The sequence below is a fragment of the Pantherophis guttatus genome, chromosome 4 (genome assembly GCF_059756535.1).
Source record: "Pantherophis guttatus breed Tessera chromosome 4, ASM5975653v1, whole genome shotgun sequence".
NCBI lineage: Eukaryota > Metazoa > Chordata > Lepidosauria > Squamata > Colubridae > Pantherophis > Pantherophis guttatus.
In genome coordinates this window covers 47849671-47875582 of record NC_142066.1, presented here as the reverse complement: position 1 = coordinate 47875582, position 25912 = coordinate 47849671, and the positions used below count along the sequence as shown (strand labels likewise).

The window sequence follows — 25912 nt, the reverse complement described above, 5'->3', positions numbered from 1 at the left end:
GAAGCATTTCGGGGTCAGTGGGCGGAGCCTCCCGCCGGTTTTACTACTGGTTCTATAGAACCGGTGCAAAACGGAGGCAACCCACCACTGATGCAAACCATCTCTTCTATTCACCTTTATATCAAACCAACTAAAAATAACGACCAAAACAACAAAAGCCTTCAGGTTTACACCACTCCTTATATACAGGTAAAACCTCTACAATAATAAGACTGAAGCCTAACCTGCTACCAAACTCCTGGAAATCTTTCTGCACAGGAAACACATTTTTTTGCACAGATCATTATGAACAACAACATCAATGCCATAATCCTTACTAGCATTCTTGACAATCTGAACAATTCGCTTTTTTTCTCTGCAGGGTGTAGCACCAGGCAGGTATCTCGCCTCTTTCAAAACCTCCACATCCTTTCCTAACTAGACACCTCTTACAGTTGAATCACCAACCAGAAAATAGTTTTCTTTTTAGATAGCCTTTCCTTATCCAAGACATCTTGTTCCTCATGGACCACAATTCCCTGCCCAGTTGAGTCATTATCATCACAAACAGCTGTACCTGCCACCTTATTATTCTTATTAAGTTCACCAGTGACACTATCAATATTTTGCAGCAACACATCAAAAGCATCGTGTTTGTGGCCCACAACTCTCACTTTGCGAGATCCAACAATTGTCCATACTGCCTTCTCCTGCAGGGTCTTTGTGGAAGAGGAGGCTGATAACTGGGCAAGCAGTTCAGCAAAAGATACTGGCTGAGTTGGCTACCTAATTTCACCTGAAGAGCACAAAATAAAAGATTCTACATAAACAATCTGTCCATTTCTGTCCAACAATCTGTCCAAACTTAAAAACAGTACAGTGGCAAAACAAAGATTGCACTAAACTAAACCAAACATTTTAAAAATAAAATTGAAATCACGTAAACACTTACTAAGTTTGAAGTATTGCTGTTTTCAAAATACTGATGTTTTTAAGACTACACTTTTTCTCAGATGCACATTTCTGGTCAGATGTTCTGAGAACTACCAGGTGAGTAATACTTTTCTCTGAAACTTTTCAGGCAATCAAACTAAAATTACTTTAAAATGCCAAGCACTGCCAATTTCCATTCATGGACTCATGGATTCCCAACCTGCAGCTGTCCTCAGTTTTCTGGGGCTGTGTTTGTGGCAACTTTGGTGGTCTCCCTAGTTGTTCAGCTGGACCAAGGGCTGGCCTGAGAATGTTGGGGGGGGGAGTAGATTTGGCGCTAGGGATTCTCACATGGCTTCTGTTCTTCTCTGCCAAATGACCTGCCCCCACAATGCAGGTAGAATCCTTCCAAAGCCAGTGGTCCTTTTCTGGCTATTTCACACACAGTTGAGCATGTCTAACTTGCATAAGTTTCTCATGAAGTGGTGTCGCTTCTTGCACCACCATGAGACCTGGCGACCCTGCTTTGCACCTCCGCACCATTCTTGGCTCGAGACAGCTATTAATATGAAGAAGCAGGGGCATCAACTCCTGAAGGGTTGGAGGCATTCCTGCCTTGCCTACTAATCTGACAGATTCACCCCTCCTGAAACTGGCCTGTAAAGGCCTCCTCGTTCCATTTTAGGTCCTGGCCAAAAGTCACCAATTTACTCGCCCACAACCTGCCACCCATTTCAATTCCAGCAAATGTCTGTTGGTGCTCTGGACTTTCACAGGATTCTCAAACATGCACTTCAATTAAGAACAAAACCAAGCAAAGCACCCAAGAGCAACAGAGTGAGAAACAGATTGGCCAACCTGGCCGGAGGACTTGTCACTAGACTAAGCACAAATCCTGCACCTGTTTTTAAGAATACACATTTGCTCAGATGCACACTTCTGGTCAGATGCTTTCTGAATGAGCAATCTCAAGTGACTTATCTGGGTGCTCGAGTGTAAATTCTGTAACTCCCCAGGAAAAATAACCAATCCCAACCTGCGGTTGTCCCCAGTTTTTCGTGGCAGCTCTGGTGGTCTCCCAGCTTGGTCAAGCTGGACAAAGGGCTGGCCTGAGATTGTTGGGGGAGAATATATTTGATGTTGGGGACTCTCACGTGGTCTCTATTCTTGTATGTCAAATGACCTGCCCCCACAATGCAGGCAGAGTCCTTCCAATGCCAGTGGCCATTTTGTGCCTGTCTCATGCAGTCAAGTATGTCTGACTTGCATAGGTTCCTTATGAGCTTCTCACACCACCATGGCAACCCTGCTTTGCACCACCTCACTATTCTTTGCTCAAGGCAGCTATTAATATGAAAACACAAGTGCATCAACTCCTGAAAGGTTGGAGGCATTTCTGCCTTGCCTACTTCACCCCTCCTGATCTGGTCTGTGAAGGCCTCATCAATCCATTTTAGCTCCTGGTTTATCAAGCGAAAGTCACCAATGTAGTCGGCAACCTGTTGCCACCCGTTTCAACTCCTGCAGATGCTGTTGGTAGTCGATTTTCACAGGATCCTCAAACTTGCACTTCAACTAAGCACAAAACCCAGCAAAGTTAAAGTCACCCAAGATCAGTCAAGTGAGAAACGGGGTGTCCAACCTGACTGCAGGACTGCAGGACCTGTCAACAGGCTAATCATGAATCCCACGAATCCCAAATTCATGAAGAACTGGCACTGGTCGAACAACACTGAATTACTGTGCCAGCCTGCCATCAAATTTATTTGGCAAACAAACTTGGCATTTATGCTGGTGTCTAATGGCCCAGATACTTGCAACTGGGTCAGCTGCAATGATAGACGGGCATCTTCTTGGATCAGCTAAGCATTGTCATCCAAAATTGTTTGATGTCGCTGACTTGCCATGCATGCATAGACCAGGGAGTTTTACAGATTTATTTAAGCACTGCTAGTTGCTAATATTATTCCCCAGATGGGTGAAGTAACCGCCAACTGATACAGTTTATTAGGCGGGAGCAGCCAAACTGATCTCTGTTGTACCTCCTTTCGTTTAGCCCTGTGTACCTTGGTTTAGGGGAAGGTAGCAATTCTTCCTCATCCTTGCTAACCAATTGCAGATGCACCTCTTCTCCACCCATTGATTCTGCCATATCATTCAAGTCTTCTGACTGTAGCTATGTTTCCTCTCTCTCCTCTTTAGCTAGGTTTTTGTCTGGTCACTCCTCCAACAGCCCTTCCAAGATTTCTGGCGTCTCTTCTTCCTCTTTTTTATTGCCTCCTAGTCCATGATGTTGCCACATCTATTATCCACACTTACTTCCTTTCAAGCACAGTTAGATCTGGGACATTATAAGCAAGGATGTCATTATAAGCCAGGATGTTTGTATATGTGATATATATGTAATTTTGTGATGTACACATAATGAGTAACTTCACAGAGTTCTAGGTGTTCCTTACCACAATAATTAGGATCTCGCATAGCTAATAACTCTTGCCTATGCTAATTGAGATACCTCCAACCCAGACCAATAAATAAATATACCTGAATAAACAGCCACAATAGCAAAATATAGAGTTAAGTTACAGAAATCCAAAGTATTTCCCAATTTACTGTCCCAAAGTACCTTGTCATGCTGTTACTGCTTTTTTTAAGAATACACATTTGCTCAGATGCACGCTTCTGGTCAGATGTTTTCTGAATGAACAACTGGCAAGTAAGGCACTTCTCTGAAATTTTTCAGGCCATCAAATAAATTACTTTAAAATGCACTGCACTGCTGATTTCCATTCATGGACTCAACACAGCCACTTTATTGGAAGAGTTCCCTTCTGGTTCTTCCTTATCCTCTCCTCACTCTATCCCAGAACGGAATGGCTGGGCCTGAAAATGGCTCATCCCCCTCATACCCTAATTACAGATCCCGTTTAAGTAAAGGGTAATAGTGCCAAGGATGAAAAGGGAGAGAATAAAAATGATGAGAAGAGCCATAATGGCACAGTAGTTGGAATGCAGTATTTCAGGCTAATTCTCCATTTCAGTTCTCAGAGTTTGACTCTGTCTGGTTTAAGGCTGACTCACCCTTCCATCCTTCTGAGGTTGGTAAAAAGAGGAACCAGATCATTGGGGCAAATATGTTGACTCTGTAAACCATTTGAGAGGGCTATAAAGCACTACGAAGAGTGCTAAAGCAACAAATGGCTTCTCCTCTCCTGAAACTGGTCTGTAAAGGCCTCCTCATTCCATTTTAGATCCTGGTCTACCAGGTGAAAGTACCCAATGTAGTCAGCCAACTTCTGCCACCTGTATCAACTCCTGCAGATGCCTCTTGGTGGTCTGGAGTTTCTCAGGGTCCTCAAACTTGCACTTCAACTGAGCACAAAACCCTGCAAAGTCACGCAAGAGCCGCTGAATGGGATGGCCAACCTGGCCGCAGGACTTGTCAACAGGCTAATCACAAATCCCACCTTATCCAGTCAGTCTGAAAATCTCTGTTCACAAATTCATGAAGAACTGGCACTGGTCAAACAATACTGAATTACTGTGCCAGCCTGCCATCAAATTTATCCAGCAAACAAACTTGGCATTTATGTAGGGGGTCTAATGGCCCAGATACTTGCAACTGAGCCAGCTGCAATGATAGACGGGCATCTTCTTGGATCAGCTAAGCATTGTCATACAAAATTGTTCGATGTCGCTGATTTGGTGTGTCCATGAATGCAAAGATCAGGGATTTTTACAGCTTTAGTTAAGCACTGCTAGTCCCTAATATTATTCCTCAGATCCTAATCACAAGAAACGCAAAGTCCCAATGAATCCAAATCAGCATAGCCAAGGCATGAAGTCAAAAGCAAGTTCAAAGTCCGAGCACAAGCCACAAGTTTGCAAATCCACACACAAAAATCCAAAGTCCAGGCACAAGTCCGAGTTCCACATACAGTAACCAAAGCCAAAGCCCAGAATCCAAGCGCTAAACTATAAGGTCCAGTTATGAGGTCAGAAACCAAGGCATAGGTCCAGAATCAGGAAAACATGAAGTCAGGGCACATACACACAGCAGGGAAGCAAACAGATCAGCCCACTGGTACAGCTCATTAGGAGGGGCCAGGCTGTGTGCTTGCAAGCAGCCACACTGATCTCTGTTGTGCCTCCCTTCGTCCATCTTGAGGTGGAGGAGGTAGCAATTCTTCCTCATCCCTGCTAAACCAACTGCAGGTGCACCTCTTCTCCGCCCATTGCTTCTGCCTGGTCATACATGTCTTCTCTGTGGTGGCTCCCTCTCTTTGGAACATTATCCCCCCCAGATTAGAATGCACCCCCCCCCACACACACACTCTAACACTCTTCTAGAAGGTGCTGAAGACCTGGTTCTGCCAGCGGACCTGGGGAACACAGAGCGGGATGGAGCCCATTAAATTGCTTGTATGATGTGTTTTTCACCAGAGCAGGGATGGGGGTGGGGGTGGGGAGTTATGTTATTTTATTATATATACCATATTTTTCGGAATATAAAACACACTTTTCCCCCCCTAAAAGGGAGTAAAAATTTAGGTGCATCTTATACACTGAATGTAGCCCCACCTACCAATGGCCCCCACCCTTTGGCCTCTGCCTCGCAGCAGTTACCTCCTTGCAAGCAAATAGCAAGAAAAAACAGGTCCTTTCAGTTTCAGCACAGCCTAATTAGCACAAGTTGATTGGATCGGCCTCCCAACTCTCAGCTGATTTGCTCTCAGCTGTTTTGCACAGAGCTCTGCTGCTTGCTGCAAAGAGGTAAATTGCTGGAGCAGATTTTTTTTTTTCCTTGTGCTAATCAAGCTATGCTGAAAATGAAAGTGAAAATAAAGCAGTCTGTTTGCTGCAACGAGGCAAAATTTCTCAGAGGCAGAGGCAGATTTCTTTTTCTTCTTTTCCTCACCAAAAAAGGTAGGTGCTTCTTATACTCCGAAAAATACGGTAATTCTCTCTTTTATTAGTTTTATTGTTTCTATATGATATTTTTATATTCTTGTAAGATGCCCTGAGTCGCCTCGTGTGAATAGACTGCAATATAAATTTCCTAAATAAAAATAATAATAATAATAAGTCTCCTGGCTGCAGCTGTGTCTCTCCTCTCTCCTCTTTAGCTATATGCTCGTCCGGTCACTCTTCCAACAGCCCTTCCAAGGTATCTGGCCTCTCCTCTTCCTCTTTCCTATTGCCTCCTGGGTCAGAATCATCGCATCTTCATGACACTCCTCTCTGCCCCGTTCCAAAATCTCTAAAGCCGTCTCTTCCTTGTTGTGCGAGGCAGCATCTAGCAAAACCGTTACAGTAGCTTCCAGTGTGCTGATAATCAATGGCACTACCATGGACAGTTAATGCCATAATCTTTCAACTTTTCAGATCTTGATACTTTGCGATGGTGGAATACTATTCTACCATTCCCTGGTACAGCCACATCAGTTATCCACACTTATTCAAGCATAGTTTATTTATTTATTATTTATTAGTCATATTTCTATGCCGCCCACTCTCCGAGGACTCTGGGCGGCTTACACCAAAGACAGTATACTAAATAGCATATTGCCCCCAACAATCTGGGTCCTCATTTTACCCACCTCAGAATGATGGAAGGCTGAGTCAACCTTGAGCCGGTGAGATTTGATCCGCTGATCTGCTGAACTAGCAGTCAGCTGAAGTAGCTGCGGTACTGCACTCTAACCACTGTGCCATCTCTGCTCTTAGTTAAATGTGGAGCATTCTAAGCCAGGATGTCATCACTTTGTATATGTGATATATATGTCACATTTTGATGTACACATAATTATTTTTTTATTTTTTATTTTTATTTTTTTATTTGATTTATATGCCGCTCTTCTCCGGAGACTCAGGCGGCTTACAATGCGTTAAGCAATAGCCTTCATACTTTTGTATATTTTTACAAAGTCTGCTTATTGCCCCCACAAACTGGCTCCTCAATTTACCTACCTTAGAAAGGATGGAAGGCTGAGTCAACCTTGAGCCTGGCAAGATTTGAACTTACTAATTGCAGACAGCTGGAGTTAAATTACAATGCATTAGTCTGCTGAGCTATCCAGGCTCCTGGATGAATAATGAATAACTTCACAGAGTTCCTATGACCCTTATATACCACAATAATTAGGATAGCTAATACCCCTTGCCTATGCTAATTGATATGCCTCCGACCCAGACCAATAAATAAATATATCTGGATACACAGCCACTGTAGCAATGTAGAGATAAGTTACAGAAATCCAAAATATTTCCCAACTTACCCTCCCAAAGTACCTTGTATACTGCTGCTGTTTTTAAGAATCTGAACCTTTGTTCAGATGCATACTTCTGGTCAGATGTTTTCTGAATGAGCAACCAGCAAGTAAGGCATTTCTCTGAAAGTTTTCAGGCCATCAAACTAAATTACTTTAAAATGCACTGCACTGCTGATTTCCGTTCATGGAATCAACACAGCCACTTCATTGGAAGGGATCTCCTCTGGTTCTTCCTTGTCATCTGCTCACTCTATCCCAGAATTGGATTGTCTGGGCCTGAAAAGGTGGCGGTAACAACGGATGTAAAGCACTATGATGTAAGTGTTATAGCTATATGCTATAAATGGCTGTCACCAGACCCAACTTACTTCTGTGAGTGCCCAAGAGTTAATTGCTGCAGTGCTCCAGGAGAGATAATCAATCCCTATCTGCAACTCTCCTCCGTTTCCTGGGGTATGTTCTTGGCAGATCCAGTGATCTGCTCAGTTGCTCAAGGCAAGCCTATTACTGGCCTAAGAATGCTGGAGGAGAGGGAATTTGGCCCTGGGAACCTCATGTGGCCTCTGTTCTAGTTTGCAAAGTGAGCTGCCCCCATAGTGCAGGCAGAGCCTTTCCCAACACCGGTGGTCCTTCTGCCACCTTCATCAGGCGCAGTCCTGCGTTTCTGATTGGCATGTGTCTCTTATGAGTTGGTATTGCCTCCTGCACCACCCCAGAACCTGATGAACCTCCTATGCTCCTCCTCACTATTCTTTGCTCAAGATAGCTATGAATACAAAGACACAGGTGTAGCAACTCCTGAAGGGTTGGAGACATTCCTGCCTTGCCTACTAATCCAATTGATTCGCAATCCTGAAACTGGTCTGTAAGGGCCTCCTCATTTCATTTCATTTCCTGGTTTACAAGGTGAAAGTCACTAAGGTAGCCAGCCTCCTGCTGCTGATTGTTTCACCTCTTGCAAATGCCTGTTCGTAGTTTGGGCTTTCATAGGATCCTCAAAAATGCTGTAATGACCCCGTCTATGCACTGAAGCAACACAGCCAAAGGGACGGCTTAATTCCCTTTTATTGCTCCAACCTTTCCCCAAAATCCCGACAGTTCACTGCAAATTCAAGGGCAGAGCTCTAAACACCCACCCACACTTCCAATAGTTCTTGTCTGCTATACGTCCAGAGGAGCAGCACAGTCCTGGGAGCAGAAGTGGTATGGAAAACCTGATCACAGCGCATCCTTGTCACTCCGAACGTTTGCTGGGGCTGCAGCAAAAGCGCAGAGCAGAGCGGTGTTGCTGCGAGCTCACTCAAAGTCAGGCTAGACAAGGAAAGGCAAGTTGAAGCACAGCAAAGCAAGGCAAAGCCAGATAGCAAGATGTTGATAATCGCAAGTGTGGCTGGAAAAATGCAACGCATGTTGTTCCCAAGAAATGTCTCTCCCCACAGTGCTTCCTTAAATCTTATTCCCCAGGTGAGCCTGGTGATGAGAGGTGGGGTGCCCTCCTCCCGAGTCACCGGGTTGTCCTGCGCTGCTCCGACCTCCTCTCCATTTTCCGTGCTCATCAGGCAGGGAAGCAGTTGCTCTTCTCCGGAGCTCTGGAGCTCCTCCCCCCTCGCTCAGTCATTCTGCACCCTCTCTTCCTCTCTGAAGACCCTTCCCAAGTCCAAGGGACCAGGGGCTGCCTCATCCTGCTCCTCCATTTGCTCCTTCAGGGCCAGAGAGGCTGTGCAATCTTCCTCTGTCGGCCCCGGCTCCTTGGACCCAACCTCCGATGGGGCCATGACAATGCACTTCAACTGAGCACAAAACCCTGTAAAGTCACCAAAGGCAGGCTGAGTGAGAAATGGGATGGCCGAACTGGCCACAGGACCTCAAGAGGTTAACCACGAATTCCACCTTGTTTCAGTCAGTCTGAAAAACCTGCTCACAAATTCATGACCAACTAGCAGTGATCAAAAAACACTGGAAACTGTGCCAGCCTGCCATCAAATTTATCCGGCAAACAAACTTGGCATTTAGGCCAGAGTCTAATAGCCTGAATACTTGCAAATGGACCAGCTGTGATAATAGACGGGCGTCTTCTTGGATCAGCTAAGCATCGCCATCCAAAATAATATTATTCCCCAGTTGGCTGAAGTAGCCGCTAACTGGTACAGCTCAATAGGAGGGGCCAGGCTGCCTGCTTGCAAGCAGCCACACTGATCTCTGTCGTACCTCCCTTCATTCATCCCCCCTTGATTTAGGGGGAGGTAGCAATTCTTCCTCATCCCTGCTAACCAACTGCAGATGCACCTCTTCTCCACCCATTGGTTCTGCCTGGTCATCCAAATCTCCTGGCTGCAGCTGTGTCTCTCTGTACAGAGTCCTCTGTAGTCATAATGGTGCGGTGGTTGGAATGCAGCATTGCTGGCTAATTCTGCTTTCCAGTTCTCGGAATTTGATCCTGTCTGATTCAAAGTTGACTCAGCTTTCTATCCTTCTGAGGTTGGTAAAGAGGCAACCCAGATTGTTGGGGGAAATATGCTGACTCTGTAAACCACTTGAGAGGACTATAAAGCGGTATATAAGTGCTATTGCTAAATGCTATAAATGGCTGTCACCAGTCCCAAGTGACTTCTGTGGGTGCTCAAGTGTTAATTCTGTAATGGCCCAGGAAAAATAACTGATCCCAACCTGCGGCTGTCCTTAGTTTGCTGGGGCTGTGTTCTTGGCAGTTCTGCCATGACAAATGAACTTCCACTGAGCACAAAAACCGGCAAAGTCACCACCAAGCAGGCTAGGCTGAGTAAGAAATGGGGTGGCCAACCTGGCTGCAGGACCTGTCAACAGGCTAATCATGAATTCTACCTTGTCCCAGTCTGAAAGTCCCTGCTCACAAACTCATGAACAACTAGCACTGGCCAAAAACACTAGAAACTGTGCCAATCTGCCATCAAATTTATCTGGCACAGAGACTGGGTTGGGCTGGCCCAGACACTTGCAACTGACCCACTGCAACAATAGAAGGCAACTTCTTGGGCCAGACAGGCATTGTCAACAAGTAGCTGCTTCATGGAACTGAGCTTGTGGGACTATTTCCTGGAAAATGCTTAGGTCAGAAACAAACTGCCATGTCCCAGTCCATACATACACACGCAAATGGGGTTTAATGTATATATGCCACACGGCCAAGCTCCTTTATCATTCCCCAGGTCCCGACTTCAATGCTTCAGAAAGCTGCTCCCAGCAAAGTCAGTGAAGCCAAAGCTCAACAAACACAATGACTAATCCAAGACATGAGAAACCACAGAGTCAATGGGATCATGGCACAATGAAGTCAATAAAGGCCATAGTACAGGAGTCTAGGAGTAAAGGCCCAATGAAATCAACAGATCCAAAGAAGAGAGCATGCAGACTGCATGCATGCAGACTGTGCTCACTGGCAGCAGCTGAGTCTCTCCTTTTGCCTGCATAGCCAGCTTTCATCCAGTTGCTCGCTTACAGATTCCACCACTATTCTCCACACCATCTCACCTTGATGATCTGCTTCTGACCCAGAGCCTTCCACATCCCCCTGACATTACCCATCGTCCCTCTCTGATGTCCCCGGATCTGGCCCTTCCACATTATCTGATCTGGCATCTGAGGGAGCCATTATATCTTTGGCAGGCACTGAACTGATTATCCATTGAGTTCTTCCTAAAAACCTAGGATTCATAATGTATTGGCATAGTATATGTGTGGACCAAGGAGTGTAGCTTTTATAATTGACAGATGGAAATTTCATCAATGGGCAGATCTGAATGGCACTGCCACAGCAATTGTTTGCTGAGTTGTGGCTGATCATGACATTGTAGATAACCAGTTTGTGAGATTTTACTGCAATCACTGATAAAATGATCCAGTTTCATTTTTCTCATTGCATAAGCAACATTTGCGGTTGTTATTGACAAGTTAAATTTTTGCTTTCATGGAATTGTTTTGCAGGTCTTGTTCTTGGGCAGCTAAAATGAAGCCTTCAGTTTTTATTTAGCATCCCTGATCTCAGCCATCTCCATATTAGCTTTGTATATATCTTTCCTTCAATGTCCTTAAGATGTTGACTATGCATAGGCTTCTTTTTCCAGTTAGAAACTTGATGCTCAATTGTTTCCTTTTGATATTCTACTTTCATTATCATTGTTTTCAAGAGGTTTCCCTTGTTCACCTCCTTCAGCAAAGGCTCTTTTGCTTTTTTTTAATGTAGTCGTTTAAGCCATGTTTTCTTCTTCCACAGTTTGTTTCACCTATAAGAGTCCTCTGCCACTCTGAGATCTAGGCAAATACAATCGATCAATATCACTTTTTGGGTGCACGGCATGGTACATTGTCATTAATTTTCTTGACTTTTGATCCATGTTATCAAGTTCTAGCTGAGTCCAATCAATTATTCCAACTGAGTATCGTATTGCAGGCACTGCCCAGATGTTAATTGTCTTTATGATATTTCCTCCAATTAGCTTTGGTCTCAAGATTTTCCGGACTCACTTTATGTATTTTGTTGAAGTAGCTTCCTTGACTTGGTTGTGCAGCAGGTCAGAGGCTTCCAAATTCCTAAGTACTTATACCATTCTTCTGGTGTTACTGCTTTTATCAACTCTTCATTATCAAGTTTGAATCCATCATCTTCAATAATTTTTCCTGCCTTAACAGCAATTGTTGCACATTTGTCAATGCCAAATTGCATTACAATGTATCTGCTAAACTCAGTGCTTTTCAACAGTGAGCTCAATTCAGCTTTTGTTTTTCCAAATAGTTTCATATCATCCATGTAGAGCAAATGGGAAATTTCCAACACTCTTTTAGTCAATTCATAGCCACAATTTGTTCAAAATGCTTTTTAGTGGCACCATCAAAAGTACGAATAACAGAGGTGACAATGAGCCGCCTTGGAAGATTCCTTGTTTGATTTTCAATTCATCAAGTTCTTCTCCACAGGCCATAAACTTAGTTTGCCATAGCTTCATGGAAGTCTTCCAGGAATTTCTAGATGTTGCTGCTAATTCCAAAAATGTCTGAGCATTTCTCAATCCGGCTATGTGGAACAGAATCAAATGCTTTCTTATCAATCCAGGCCATGAACAAATTTCATCATCTTTTCTTTGAATTCTCCAAAACCAGTTAATCAATCATCAATTGTCTGATTCTTCTTGAATTTTTGCACCCTTTCTGTTCTACAGGTAGCAAATCCTTGTTTTCTAGACATCCATAAATTTGGTTTGCAATAATGCCTGTAAGTAATTTGTATGTTGTTGGCAGGCAAGTGATCAGCTTGTAATTTTCGGGTTTATTTTCCTTTTCTGCATTCTTCTGAATCAAAAGGTTATTCCAGTTCTTCCATTTTTCACTTTTTGGTGCTTCCAGAACTGATTCATCTAATTTTTCATGCAAACATGTTAGCGATTTCAATCAGAATCCATGCAGCTCATCTAAACCAAGAACACTTCAGTTTTTGACCTTTGTTGCTTGCTTTTGCCCCATTTCTTTTGTTCCATTCTAGTCATTTTTACAGTGCTTTCAACCTGCTTGATCCACTTTGCATTCTCATTGTGGTTCTTGTTTCCGGCAAGTTCTTCCAAAATTTCAGGGTATTTTTTTGCTCGGTTTTTCACTTGTGGTAGCACCATGTCCACTTTCAAGGGTCTTATAGAAATGATGCTGATTCGCTCAAAATTATGAATTTTACTGAAACTGCATTATTCAGATATCCTATAACTTTATTTTCCCTGCAATAGCTACACCTCTTCGTTTCAACTCTTCAACCACAACTGCAATTTCCTTGTTTTCCAGGTCATATCTTGTCGTCAGGTTAATTCTGATTTTTTTATTCTTCGGATTTTCTTGCCTCAAATTCTTCAAATTACTTATAATCCTTATAATCCTTATAATTTAAATCCAATCGAATTCTCTTTATTGTTAACTCCAGCCGGATTTTCCACTTTGCTTTTCCCTTCTTAATTGCTTTATTCTTTCTAATTTTCAAGCCCAATTTTTCAGTAGTAACATAACTGCTGCGTACATTAGTTGGTTGCTTGAGGTAATGTTTCTGTTGGAGTAGTGTCAAGAGCTTCATTCACATTCTTCAATAATTTATCTAAACTTCTCTTGCTAACTTGATTCAGTTTTGGCAATCAAATTCTTTCAGCATTTTCCATCTGAATTTTAATCTTCTCAGTTAATTCAGATCTAGATGTTGGTTCTTCAAGATCTAATCCAGCTCTTGTATTGTTGTTGTTGTTGTTGTTGTTGTTGTTGATTTAACTTTCAATTCCATTCACAGTCTGAGACTGGTAAAAACTTAACAGTTCAAGTCCTAACCAAGGACTTAAGAGCTATTAAGGTAATGTCTGAACCAAGGGTGAAATGCTCCCGGTTTGGACCGGATCGCCCAATCTGGTAGTGATGGCGGCAGGTGGTTCAGAGAACCGGTAGCAAAAATCCTTGCGCCCCCCCCCACCATGCCCAGCTGAGCCACACGATCATCAGAGGCTTTCTTTTTTTACTTTTAAAAGCATTTTTTCTACAACTTCTTCCGACGAAAAAATGCTTTTAAAAGTTAAAAAAAAAAGCCTCTGATGATCACGCAGCTCAGCTGGGATCGTCAGAGGCTTTTCAAAGCATTTTTTTCTGCAACCTCTTGGCTGAAGAGGTGGTAAAAAAAATGCTTTGAAAAGTCTCTGACAATCCCAGCTGAGTTGCCTGATCGGCAGAGAGGTTTTTCAAAGCATTTTTTAAAAAGCCTCTCTGATGATCCCAGCTGAGTTGCCTGATCAGCAGAGGCATTAGAAAAAATGCTTTGAAAAGATTTTTTTTTTTTTAAAGTTGGCCACGCCCACCCAGTCACATTACCACCACCACCACCAAGCCACGCCCACAGAACCGGTAGTAACAAATTTTACATTTCACCCCTGGTCTGAACATATAGGCAGTTTCAAGAAAGATGGTTTTTTTTGTAAAGTTTGAATATTCAAGTCTAATAAGTTCAAAATTTCCATGTGTCTAAGCAACTCTTTGAATATTGCTCCTATTATTATTGGTGTAACCATTGATTTCTTCCTCCATAAATGCTCAACTTCAATTTGCAGATCGCAATATTTTATTATTTTTTTTCTAGCTGTTTCTCTTCAATTTGTGCATCACCTGGTATTGAAATATCAATGAACCAGACTTTTTTCTTTCCTACAATAGTGATGTCAGGCATGTTGTGGGCCAGATGTCTGTCTGTTTGTTTTCCAAAGTTCCACATTGTTACTGTTATTGTTCTAGACTATTTATCTTTTGAATAATGAAAATGCAAGATTCTACAATGGATACAAATAACTTCTAATTGTTTTAAGGATTGACTTACAATTTATCTCAATGGAAGCAAACAACAATCTGTCTTTGGAAAAGCAATGAGTGAATAGTCAATAAAGGATTTTATAGGACCTGACATATATGTAAATTTGTATGGATTCCAGTCTCACTGTAGATCTTCAGTGAAATATTAAATCAAGTTCTACATTTTACTCCGTTTGTAAGAATCTGTGCATAAACACTGAAACTCAGTACATATAGCCAAACCGATTTCAGCAATATTAGTTTAGAATTCTGTATTTTCTTTCTCAAATAAAACCCCTTTTTGTTTGTCTGGTTTAAATTTTAAAAAATTTCACTAACAGCTTTTTCACCTGCAGAGTTGTAAGCTTAAGAGATGTTGTTCTTCTAAAAGTAATGGTGAGAAGATAAGTTCTAATACGTTTTCTCCATAGTTTTCAAACAATCTGATGAAACAATCTATTTTAGAAATTCACATAAAGGAGAAAAGTTCCCAGAAAAATTGCCATTGCCATACAAAGTCTGTATGATCATTCTGACTTTCAGTGTAAAAATATGTCTGGCAATATGCAGCCTTCTTGACTTTCCACATTTTCATTCAATTCAATTCAATCGCATTGAATTCCAATAGCTGCATGGACATCTGTGGGAAGTGGAATAATGGGAGACATAGGGCAACATAATTATATTAAATTATATATTTGCTTACTACATCATGGTACAATGGTTGGGGAGAATATATCATGACACCACAAAATTCATTTGGCTATTTTCATGTCATGATTTGCACCAAACATCAATGTTACCTTGAGCAAAATTCCTCTGTGGAAAACTTTTCAGAAGTGTGCTTACAAAACCACTAGGGGGAGACCTGCCCTTAAGAAACACCCTGAGAATTTTGGAGAAATCATTCAATTTTCATGTTGGGTATTATTTTTTGTGATTAAATTCTGAATCTGTCGGATTTGGGGAGAAAGCCAATTTGGTGTAGTGGTTAAGGCTCTAGTCTAGAAACCAGGAGACTGTGAGTTCTAGTCCCACCTTAAGCATGAAAGCCAGCTGGGTGACTTTGGTCGCTCTCTCTCAGCCCAACCTACTTCACAGGGGTTGCAGTTGTAATGAAAATAGGAGGAGGAAGGGATATTAGATATTGTTTTATAAATAAGGTGGTGAACATAACAGGATAAAAAAACTAAGAAATAATGAGTAAACTAAGTGCCAAATGACTAGCGCTACCCTTATTACCAGAACCAGATTAAAGGATGATTTATAAACTCATTGAGTAGACAGGCTAGTCTGTGTCTGGAAGTTTAATTTGATTCCATAATTAATTTTAGTGTCCTTGTGAAGAAAACAGACTGACTGCCATGAGGAATGTCCTTGTCCCCTATCATCCAAATTTTTAACAGTAGGAAAGGGGAATGGGAGAAATACCAAATTCTTAAAGTCACACAAATGAGAGTGCAGTGAATAATTGACAGGCCCAATGAGAGGAATGTGAAAAGAAGAACCAAAATTGTGACTAACAGAATAGACTTTGTATTGAGTCCTCTCCCTCAAATCCAGCCCAAAATAAACAGTTAAGGCAATTACTTTGGCAGATCCAACTTAATAGATACTTGTGAAGTTAGTAGGCCAGCAATAATTATGTGGGGAAATCAAGTTTTTATCCCATGTGATAAAAATATTTGGAGGACGTGGGGAAGTAAGATAAAGAAAGCAAAAGGATGCAGCCAGCAGATTCTAAATAACATGAAATGGGGTCAACCTAGAGCCATATTTAGCAAGCAGTTCATTTTAATTTTGAGCAAAGGAAAGGAATGTAACTTTTCTCTATAGCCAATTAAATTACACTGCCAAAAAAGACAATGGAGAAGATGACTAAGAGGCTTCTTTTATTTTCTTCTGCAAGCCCTAGCTACCATCTTCTAAGGCAGGGGCTCCTAAATCTTTTGCCATCAAACCTCTCTTAGTGTAATCTTAATGTAGACACTTCCCCTAAAAACGCAAATACTCAAATATACACAAATAAACCATAAAAGCAATACAATGAAACTTTGGGAAAGATTGATATATTGTAACAATGCACTGAAAGGTTCTTCACAATTTGCATGAACTCTGCCCACATTTCTCCAAGAGATGTACTCCTCATAGTTTTGCCCTAAGGCCAACATGCTTTGTTGCAATCAAGAGAATATTTGGAGGCCAGGTACAAGAGCCTTACCATCAATCCTCCAACAGCATTTGAGAGGAGGAGAATAAAGAAAGAAAGTGGCAGCATCAAGGACTATGATCTTAGGCCTAACACATTTTTTTGTTTTCACATGGTTTCGTCCATCTAATTGGCAGAATCAGTTATATCTGTTCCTTGCTTCCAATGCTGTGAAGTTTACAGGATAGTACTGGTATCTATAACAGATCTGTAAGAGGAAGGATAGTGGAAACAACTCACCAGTTCTGTATGAGGCTGATAACCTGTGAATAGGTTTTCCCAATGATGCTTTCACCATTTACTTTAACCAGTCGATCACCTGCAAAAAAAAAAAAATAGGAAACTGAGAAAGCACAACTTTGTTACATCCATTGCATCTTGCACTGAAGGCAAAGAAGAGAAAAGAGAAAACATATTTTACTGATAAAGTTTGCCAAATCATTGTTATTATTTATTCATTCATTTAACTTATATGCCATCCATCTTGTCTAGCGGCAACTGTAGTCAGCGTATAACCAAGTAAAAACAAGATAAAGCATTCAAATATTAGAATTAAAATTAACATTAAAATTCACAAAGAGAGCAAGGAAGAGAGCAAGGTACAAACTACATTTTTTCAAAAAAAAAACTCTTTGAATTTAGATGTTCTGGAGTAGGAAAAGTAGCACTTTAAAAACAGCATAACTTGAAAATGCAACAGATGCTTTTTGGAATAAAGTAATTGTTTTTTAAAAATGTGTTATTTTAATTTCTAAAAATAACAAAATTTAAAGGTAAAAAGACACAAATCAACATAAAATAGAAAAAAGAAGGAAACAACAAAAACATATTATATTATTAATATAGGAAATCATTCCAGGCAAATTTTATATACATTGTTAAAACTTGAACAGATGGAATATTGATCAGTTTTTCCATTACATTAATGGAGGCAATTTATAAATAGAAAGCAGGTTACTTTCCATTCAAATTTGTAAATCTCGAATCACCCTCTTTCAAAGAGAATATGAGTGTAAGAGAGATTGCTGAGATTGATGATGGTAAATCTGCAATTCCTCATACAATGATAATAAATGTATGGTGGAGATCAGCTATAAATGATTCTTTTTTGCTTAAAGTCTCATTTAAAATGGAAACTGGTTAGGAGCTTTAATTAATATTGAAGACTATAAGCTTATTTTGGAAAAAGCTGGTATCTTCAGACAGAACCTGATAGATGGGTAGGAAAACAGATTCCACACTATTTCCTGATTTGTATAGAGAAATAAAGAATCATAGGGAACAATGTTTTTATGTATACAGTAAAACCAAGGAAATTGGGAGAGATGAATGCATATAAGGCAGCAACGTGGAGCATTTTCCATATTTGCACAGTGCTCATTTTAGTTTACTAATATGAAGATCTCCAAATAATTTAGCATGAAAAAAGAGGAGGAAAAAATCAAATGAGAATTGTTTCTTCAAACTTCTACATAAAGTCATGTTATACAAAACTCTTAAGTGAGCCAATAATGAGGACCTTGGTGCACTAGTTAGCCTCCCAAGAGGTAAATGTAATCATGCATAAGATTTAACTTAATCCTCTGTCCCAAGGGTCTTGGCAACTGCTGATGTGAGGTGAATTAATCCTTATCTCTTACATAATTGAGATATCCAGTGAAAAATGAACCATCCCAGACATTCCATCTCTATATCTGGTTTGGTTTTTATTCTTCAAGAAGAGAAAAAGAAAAGGAGGAAACTTTTCAATAGCATGTGGAATTTATCTTCCCAATCCCTCTTTTCTGCTTCAGTCTCCTTCAGGAAAAAAGAAAAGGATGTGATGCAGGAGGTAACATCTAGGAAGACTGGTTGTTTCAACACAGATCCAACCATTCCCATGTGCTATTAGTGCATAGTAACTAATACTATGGGAAATGGGTTGATCATGTCATTAGAATACTGATATATAGCTGTAATAAAGACATTCTTGTCTTACCTGTCTGGAGACCAGCCTGGTGTGCTGGCCCATCTTCCTTTACATTTTTGACAAAGATGGTGTCCATGGGTTCCAACCGGTTCCGTGAAGGCGCTGTATGTTGATGATTAAATATATATATATATATGTAGTACCAGGAGTTTTGATACCTATCTTATTTATTTGTATGTTCTATGATAAAGCCATGCAGAATTCCAAGACCTGAATTATGGCAACAAATTGTTTGGCAGGCTGTCTATGAGATTAAATGAAATGGGAACTTTATACAAAATTATCCCAACATTCCCTGAAAAATAATCATATGGTATTACAAAATCCATGGACAGAAAGAAAAAGAGGACCAAAAACAACAAAGTAGATGGATTTAATTACAGCAGCAATGGGCACATCACTGCAAGACCTGAACAACCATACTGAAGGTATATCATCTTGGAAAAAAATCTATTTATATGTTCACTAAGAGCCAATATCAATGTGATGGCACATTATCATCATCATACAATTCAAAAAAAAAAAGCACAGCTGTCTTCCATGACTACTACAACACTGCCCTGATTTAACTATTCCAACAGTGTTCAGTGCCTACTTCTTAAAGGGAGCATCCAGAAAACTCAAAATATTTTTATGAAAGAGAAAAAAAATGCATTTCTGATGGCATCAAGTCTGCTCAATTTAGTATTCTGCTTCAAAGCACTGGAATTGCACCCTGTCTTCCAAATGGGAAAGTGAAAAAAATCTAACATGGGTAATTAAAACGTAACTGACTTCACACTGATCCTCTTACAGTGCCTTTAAAAAAAATACTGAAATTGCCTCTCAACCTTCAGATCCTTGATGTCCTGTCATTCATTTAAAAGACTTAACAGATATGACTACAAACTCTCCATCACACGTATCCTTTCTCAGATTTTTCTAACCTGTATGAACATTGCTGAGAATTCTGGAACTGTAGTGCACATATCAAGAAGGCACTTAAATTAGGGAAGGTTGGATTCATTTTGAAGCGAGGGCTTATAACTCTAGATATAATATCGAAATATAAAACGTGTGGTTTGTTTGGAAGACTTCAAACCAAATATATAATATTATATATTTGGTTTGAAGTCTTCCAAACAAATCATACTTTTTTTTTACTTAAATGTATACAATAGAAATTCAACTGTAATTTTAACATGGAGAAAGGTATTTATAATCCATCTTACTATGGGTAGGGAAGTCCACTGGGTTTTGACATATGCAAAAAATTATATTGCCAAACACTACCTAACCATTTTCAGTGGGTCACTTTTGGGCAAAGTAAATGAATGCAATCCACAAAAGGAATATTATATGTATAGTGCTACTCCCAAAAGGGCTGCCCTGCTGATTGTGCCCATTGACACTGCTTTCCTCATCACCCTTCCTACACCCATCCTCCTTGTCACCCCTCCTCCCTCCACCCAAATTTATTTGGTCCCCCAAAGAGAGAGAACCAGTTCACTAATAGCCCATATGTACATTATATGTCTCTCACTGGTGAGATGATGCTAATCTATAGCATTTCCTATCAACGGGGTCTATGGGTGTGTTGGAGGCTCTGGCATGCCCTTCCCCACAGGTTCATTGGGCTGCAATTGTGCTTCTGAGGCCCGCCTGGCAGTGAATGCCACCTCTGCCATCCTGCGGCCCAAAGAGTCATATGTCAGCCTCTGCGGAGGATGAATCACCCTTTTTGGTCTTGATTCTCTAGGTTCAGCTGGGATGGACAGGACTTTCTCTGGGGGTATGGCAGGCTTAGGCATCTTGGTCGTCTCTCATTCTGCATTTCTGGCTGTTGCGTGAATTGCTCACTGGCCTGCCTTACTAGTGCTCCTATTTCTGCACATGGGGCACAAATTCAGGTGCTTCTGGCCTAAGTGCTCCTGGTCCAGTTCTCATGTCTGACATGGGTGGATCCACTTCAAAGACCTTGAGTGACAATAGCCAGTTCATATAGTCTCCTCCTAATCACTATCCTCCTCTTTCTTCAGCACAGAGGAAGGCGGCTGTGTATAGATCACTGGACTCCTCCTCTCTGGGCAAGGTTCTACGGGTGGTAATGTATGCTGCTGGGAGACACGTACTGCCTAATTCAGAGGTAGGAGATGGTTTCTGTACCACATCTTCAGTGGTCCCATGGCCTCATCTGGGAGGACCCGGTATACTGGTATTCAGTTTCTCACAGACAATGTAGGAGTGGGAACTCCACCAATCAGCTAGTTTCTGTTTCCCTGGGATGCCCAGATTCCTCAGTAGCACTTGATCGCCTGTCTGCAAGTTCTGGATTCTCACCTTCAAGTCATCGATCCTTTTGTTCCTGCAATCTCGAGTCTCTGAGATAGACTGGGCCCTCTCGTATGCAGTTTTCAGATTCCTCTTCAACCTGTCCACATAATTTCAGTACAAGGCCAATAAGGTCTGGTCTAATGAAAACTCCAAATGCTAAGTCTACTGGCAGTTGGGCTTCCCTCCCAAAAATCAGCTGTAGGGAGAGTATCCAGTAACATCTTTTTCCATACTGTTGTATGCATGCATCACGGCAGAAATGTGTCAAGTCCAGTGCTGCTTTTGCTCTGCAGTTCAGTGTTCCTAACATATCAAAGAGAGTTACATTTCTTAGGCTGCAGATCCCTTTGAGGATGATAGGGAGTTGTGTATGACTTCTGGATGCCCAGCAAGTTGAGCAATTGTTTGATCAGCCAACCTCTCAAAGTCTCTGCCTTGATCAGAGTGTATTCACTGGGGCAGCCCATAATGAACTACGAAATTCTCCACCAGAACCTTGGCTACCATGACTGCCCATTGGTTTTCATTGGGAATGCTTATGCGTAATGAGTGGTCTGTCACACTAATACATTCCCCTGTCCACTAGTATCAAGTTCTAGATACAGAAAGTCAATGCACACTAGCTCCATGGGTCCTTGACTGTGTAGGTGGAGCAGTCCTTCAAGGTAGGGTCTTTCGCTGAATGCAACATATACAGGACCTACAGTGCAACCTCTGCTCTCATACATGGCCAATAGAACCAATCCCTCAATAGTTTGAAGGTCCTTTCTGGCCCCAAATATACATGGTCGTCATGTAATGTGATTAGTACTGCTTTTCTATGTTTCTCTGGGAGGACAACTACCACTCTTCCTCGAGGCCATGGGAGAGGCCTCTCCAATAAACCACCCCACTCCGAAGCTGGAACCAGTCACATTCTTTAAGCAGCAGCCAGGCTGTCTTCAGGGAGTCGGTGAACAAGACTTCCCAACTACCACTCTGCACAGCCCTCAAGGTCAGTCCATAGAGTGACTCTTCCACCTGATCCCTTTTCAAATTCTTCTTGGTTAATATCTGGCAGCCCCCTCCTCTCATCTGGGTGGAATTGCAATATAACTTGAGGACACTTGCAGTTGTGACCCCAACAGCCTCCACTCCTACTGTTCCTCTAACCCAGTATTCGATCCTTTGATATATGGCTTGTATAGCATTTGGGGCTATCCTAGTCCACTCTTTGCCAGTGGCCTTAGTGGAATGAGGCCTTCTCGATAAGGCATTTGCTTCTCAGTTTCCTATTCCGGGTCGGTACTTTAGGCTGAAACGGAATCTGGGCAAAGCAACTAACCATTGATGTTGTGTCAAAGGTTTCAGAGTATCCAACAACTGGGGAAGGGGGAGGGGGCAAATGTTAGTTGAATAGGTAGATACCCTCATATGGGAATCTCTCAAATGCCCCAAATTGCCCAACTTTTGCATGATCAGGTGCTTCAGGTGCCTATCATAGTAATCCTGGTACAGTAATATCTCTTGCGCACCCGAGTCCAAGAGGGCCTTATGTAAATGCCCTGCACTTGTACCTGCACTACTGGGGAAGAGCCCACCAGCTGTTCGGGGATCTCAGCAGTGAGGGAGACAACACCTAGCCTGACAATCCATGCTTGCGCACTTCTATGAGTCTCTGAAGGCTGCTGTCAGACTCTTGTCACTTTGCCCTCAGCAGGCCCTTTTGTATGTGAGCCCCTTGCTAAAGGAAGTGCTCTCATCCCTCCTGTCACTGAGGGGGTTTTGGTGAAACTCCACTCGCAAGGGATAATGCCTGAGACTGTAATTGGCCATCCCTTTGGCTCGAGCTAGCTAACTTCTTTGGACACCCAGTTGGCTCCCTCTCTGGGGCCCTCTGTGATTTCCTGACTGGGCCAGGTTTTGGGTTTGGGGGGCTTTATGCAAGTATGCCTGTAGTGCCCTGTGCCCCCACAGTTGTAGCAGATCATCTGTCTCACCGGCTTCTCAGATGAGGTGGAAGAATCCCTGCATTGGACAGTCCAGCTAGGCCTCTCGTCATAGGCAAACTGCCCCTTGCCATACATGAGGCCATTGTCTCTGTTAAATGGGATATTTGTACTTCCATAGCAGTGAGCCTGACATCATCGCCCCACAGTGCTCCTCACTCCCACGCTTCGAGCCCATTCTGGGGATGAATTGGCTATGGCCTCTTTAGCTTCCTCCACCACTTCTGTTTGCTTAACTCTCTTTATGAACTCATGATACCCCTATGTATTCCTCTCAGCCAGGATCTTTAGCCGATTCCAGATTGGGTCTGAAATTAAAGCATCCTGTGAACCTTCTCCATCCTGGCCCATTCCACTTAAACTAGGTCAATCCCCTTTCTTTCCACTATTTGACATAGCAACCTGTTCAGGTGTCTGGTGCATTCAGACAACCTTTCACCTCTCTTGGGATACGTTTGCTCGAACCGCAACAGCAGGCTAAAAGCTTTCGGCAGGTCTGAGCTCATCCTGCAGTAAACAGAGGTAATCACACACAGTGAAATGCCTTCAACTGTTAAGCTTCTAATAGAAGGTCGCCAAGGGACCTTTTAGGCTCTCTCTAAGCCTCAACTTCTTTTGGGCATCTGATACACCCATTCTTCCACTGCCTGCACAGCCTGCTCCAGTCAAGGTTCGAATTCTTCTTCCCCCCCTGGCTCTTGCTGTATCCCCAAAAAGATATGCACCTTCTCGTACCCAGCCCCCCACATAGTGGCTGCCTATCTGGATTTGGCTGGATGGCTGGCTTCCTATATCTTGGGCAGCCCCTGCCCCTGATGCCCCTGCAGTGACCAAGGTGCATGTCTTGTGCGGCCAAAGCAATTGCTGAAAGTCAGGTGTACAACCCTTGCCCTGACATCCTCAGTCAATTGAAGGTTCTTAACCCCAAAGCATTCTGGGATCCTTTTCTTCCACTCTAATAGCACATAGTGAGAAGATTCCCTGTCCACTTTGTATCTACCATGTAAACCCTCTGAACTGGGACATGGGCCCTCATTGCCTTTAGGATTTGCTCTTTTGACCAGACATCCTCAGGGGGGTCAATTGTTGCACTTGTCTCTATCTCACTGTTCTGTTCTGTTCCTCACACTACTTAGTGACAGGGGTGGAATCCATTTGGCTCATCGCTCTGGATGGGTCACACACACACCTCTTGGAGAAAGGATAAAAGGAGATCCCAGATGAGCCCCCATCTGTAGCATTACCCCCAAAAGGGCCACAAAAATCCAGCTCCCGCTTCGCTTTTTTCCCAAATAACTTGGGGTCTTTTGGTCATAGTTACTGATCTAGCATCTCAGGCTCTCTCATTTTGATCATTCGCCTAGTCGTTCTACCTCAGTTCATCTCAGTCCTCTCTCTGATAACTGGCTCACTCTCTCACCACTCTCTCTGGGTTAGCTTCGCTCCTTCTCTCTCTCTGGATCAATGTTGATCCCTCTCTCTCTCTCTTTGGACTGTCTTTGCTCACTCTCCCACCACTCACTGTCTGGCCCCTATTGTCTCCCACGCAGCCCCCCTAAGCAGGGACCAGGTGGCAGGGTGGTGACAGGGTAAGCTGATAAATGCTTACCCCTCTCTCCCTTCTCTCACCTCATCTTCGTCTGTTTCTTTTTCGCCATCTCCATTGTCTCTCTTTCCCCTCCTGCTGCTTCTCTGTCTTCTTTGCTCTGTCTCAAATTCCCTCCATCTTCCCTTCATCCCTTCTTTCTCCTTCCCTACACCATGAGTCTCCTTTTCTTTTTATTTCCTCTTTTCCCTGGGCCTCCGCTTCCCCCCTAATGGGGTGCCATGTGGCAATTGGGAGCCCCGGGTCACCTGCGTCACTCAGTAGGAGCTCCGGGGCTTCCTCTGCTACCCAGATGATCACACCCATCAACCTTCTCCACGACCCAGTTGATCATGCTACATACGGTAATTGGATATCAAGTTTTATAGTTTCCTGACTTGGTATACAACAAAGGCAAACAAACAAGAGTTCTGACTGGAGGGTGGTGAGGGGAGGGGGGGAGTTTGCAAACAATTTGTGGCTCTTGCTCCAGATTGAGATTCTCTGTACGTACATGGCCCTGTTTTCTTGTGGGCCTTGAAGGTTACTGCAGAAGGCTAATGCTGTATCCTTCTAGATAAAAATATGCCTTTCACTACATTGGACCATTTATAAGAGTGATGGTCTTTGCATGCATATCAAGAATTCTATTTGGGACATTACAGCAACTTTGCAAGTGGAAAGAGCTTAATGCATGGTTTGACTAGTCTTGTCTGGGCTCAAAAGCAAAGCAGGGCTGAGTCTGCTGAATATGTGGATGAAAATTATAGTGTTATAGTTATAGTTTTAGGTAAGCTAGACTGGGAAATCAAAAACATCCCGAAGACAGCAATGGCAAAGTGCTTCTGTAGTGTTGCTGATAAAATTATGCATATGCATCCATGAGATCACCAGAGGTCAAGCTTGACTCATAAGAGATTTTATGTTTTTATTCATTGAAGCACAAAGAGTATGATGTAAATCAATCCTAACCTATCTTCAGCAGGAGGGAGAAAGGGAGGGAAAACAAATATAACAAAAATTAATTAGAATGCATGGGTAAATTAAAATATCCAATGTGTTGCATTAAAGAATAATGTGGAAATAGGGTAAGCATAAAGAAAGAAAGGGGACTAATGAGAAGAAATAATCCCTAAAAGGAGGCAAACTTCAGTAGAGCCACTCATACAGAATCTTGCCAGTGAGTCTTGCTTTTCCTGAGCTGATGGGAAAGGTAAGACACAGGGAACAACCAATAAGAATCTGCAATGGCTGTGATATGAACTGAGCATCAGCCCATCTCTGTTGCCAAACCACCACAATTGAGATTCAAAATTTTAAAATTGACTTTAG

The 25912-nt window shown here is 42.3% G+C and overlaps 1 protein-coding gene across 8 annotated transcripts in view; it reads right to left on the bottom strand.

Moving 5' to 3' along the window:
* The window catches only part of ARHGAP23 (Rho GTPase activating protein 23), a 216225-nt gene that overhangs the window by 59273 nt on the left and 131040 nt on the right, over positions 1-25912 (bottom strand). For all 8 annotated transcript variants that reach the window (XR_015733802.1, XM_034415626.3, XM_060691605.2 and 5 more), the window contains exons 4-5: positions 18704-18796; positions 16966-17044 (exon numbers count right to left, since the gene is read on the bottom strand). Coding sequence is in view for 7 of the 8 variants with exons in the window: in XM_034415626.3 (XP_034271517.2) it covers positions 16966-17044; positions 18704-18796 (172 nt within the window). In the remaining variant the exon portion in view is untranslated. The remainder of the gene's footprint in view (positions 1-16965; positions 17045-18703; positions 18797-25912) is intronic.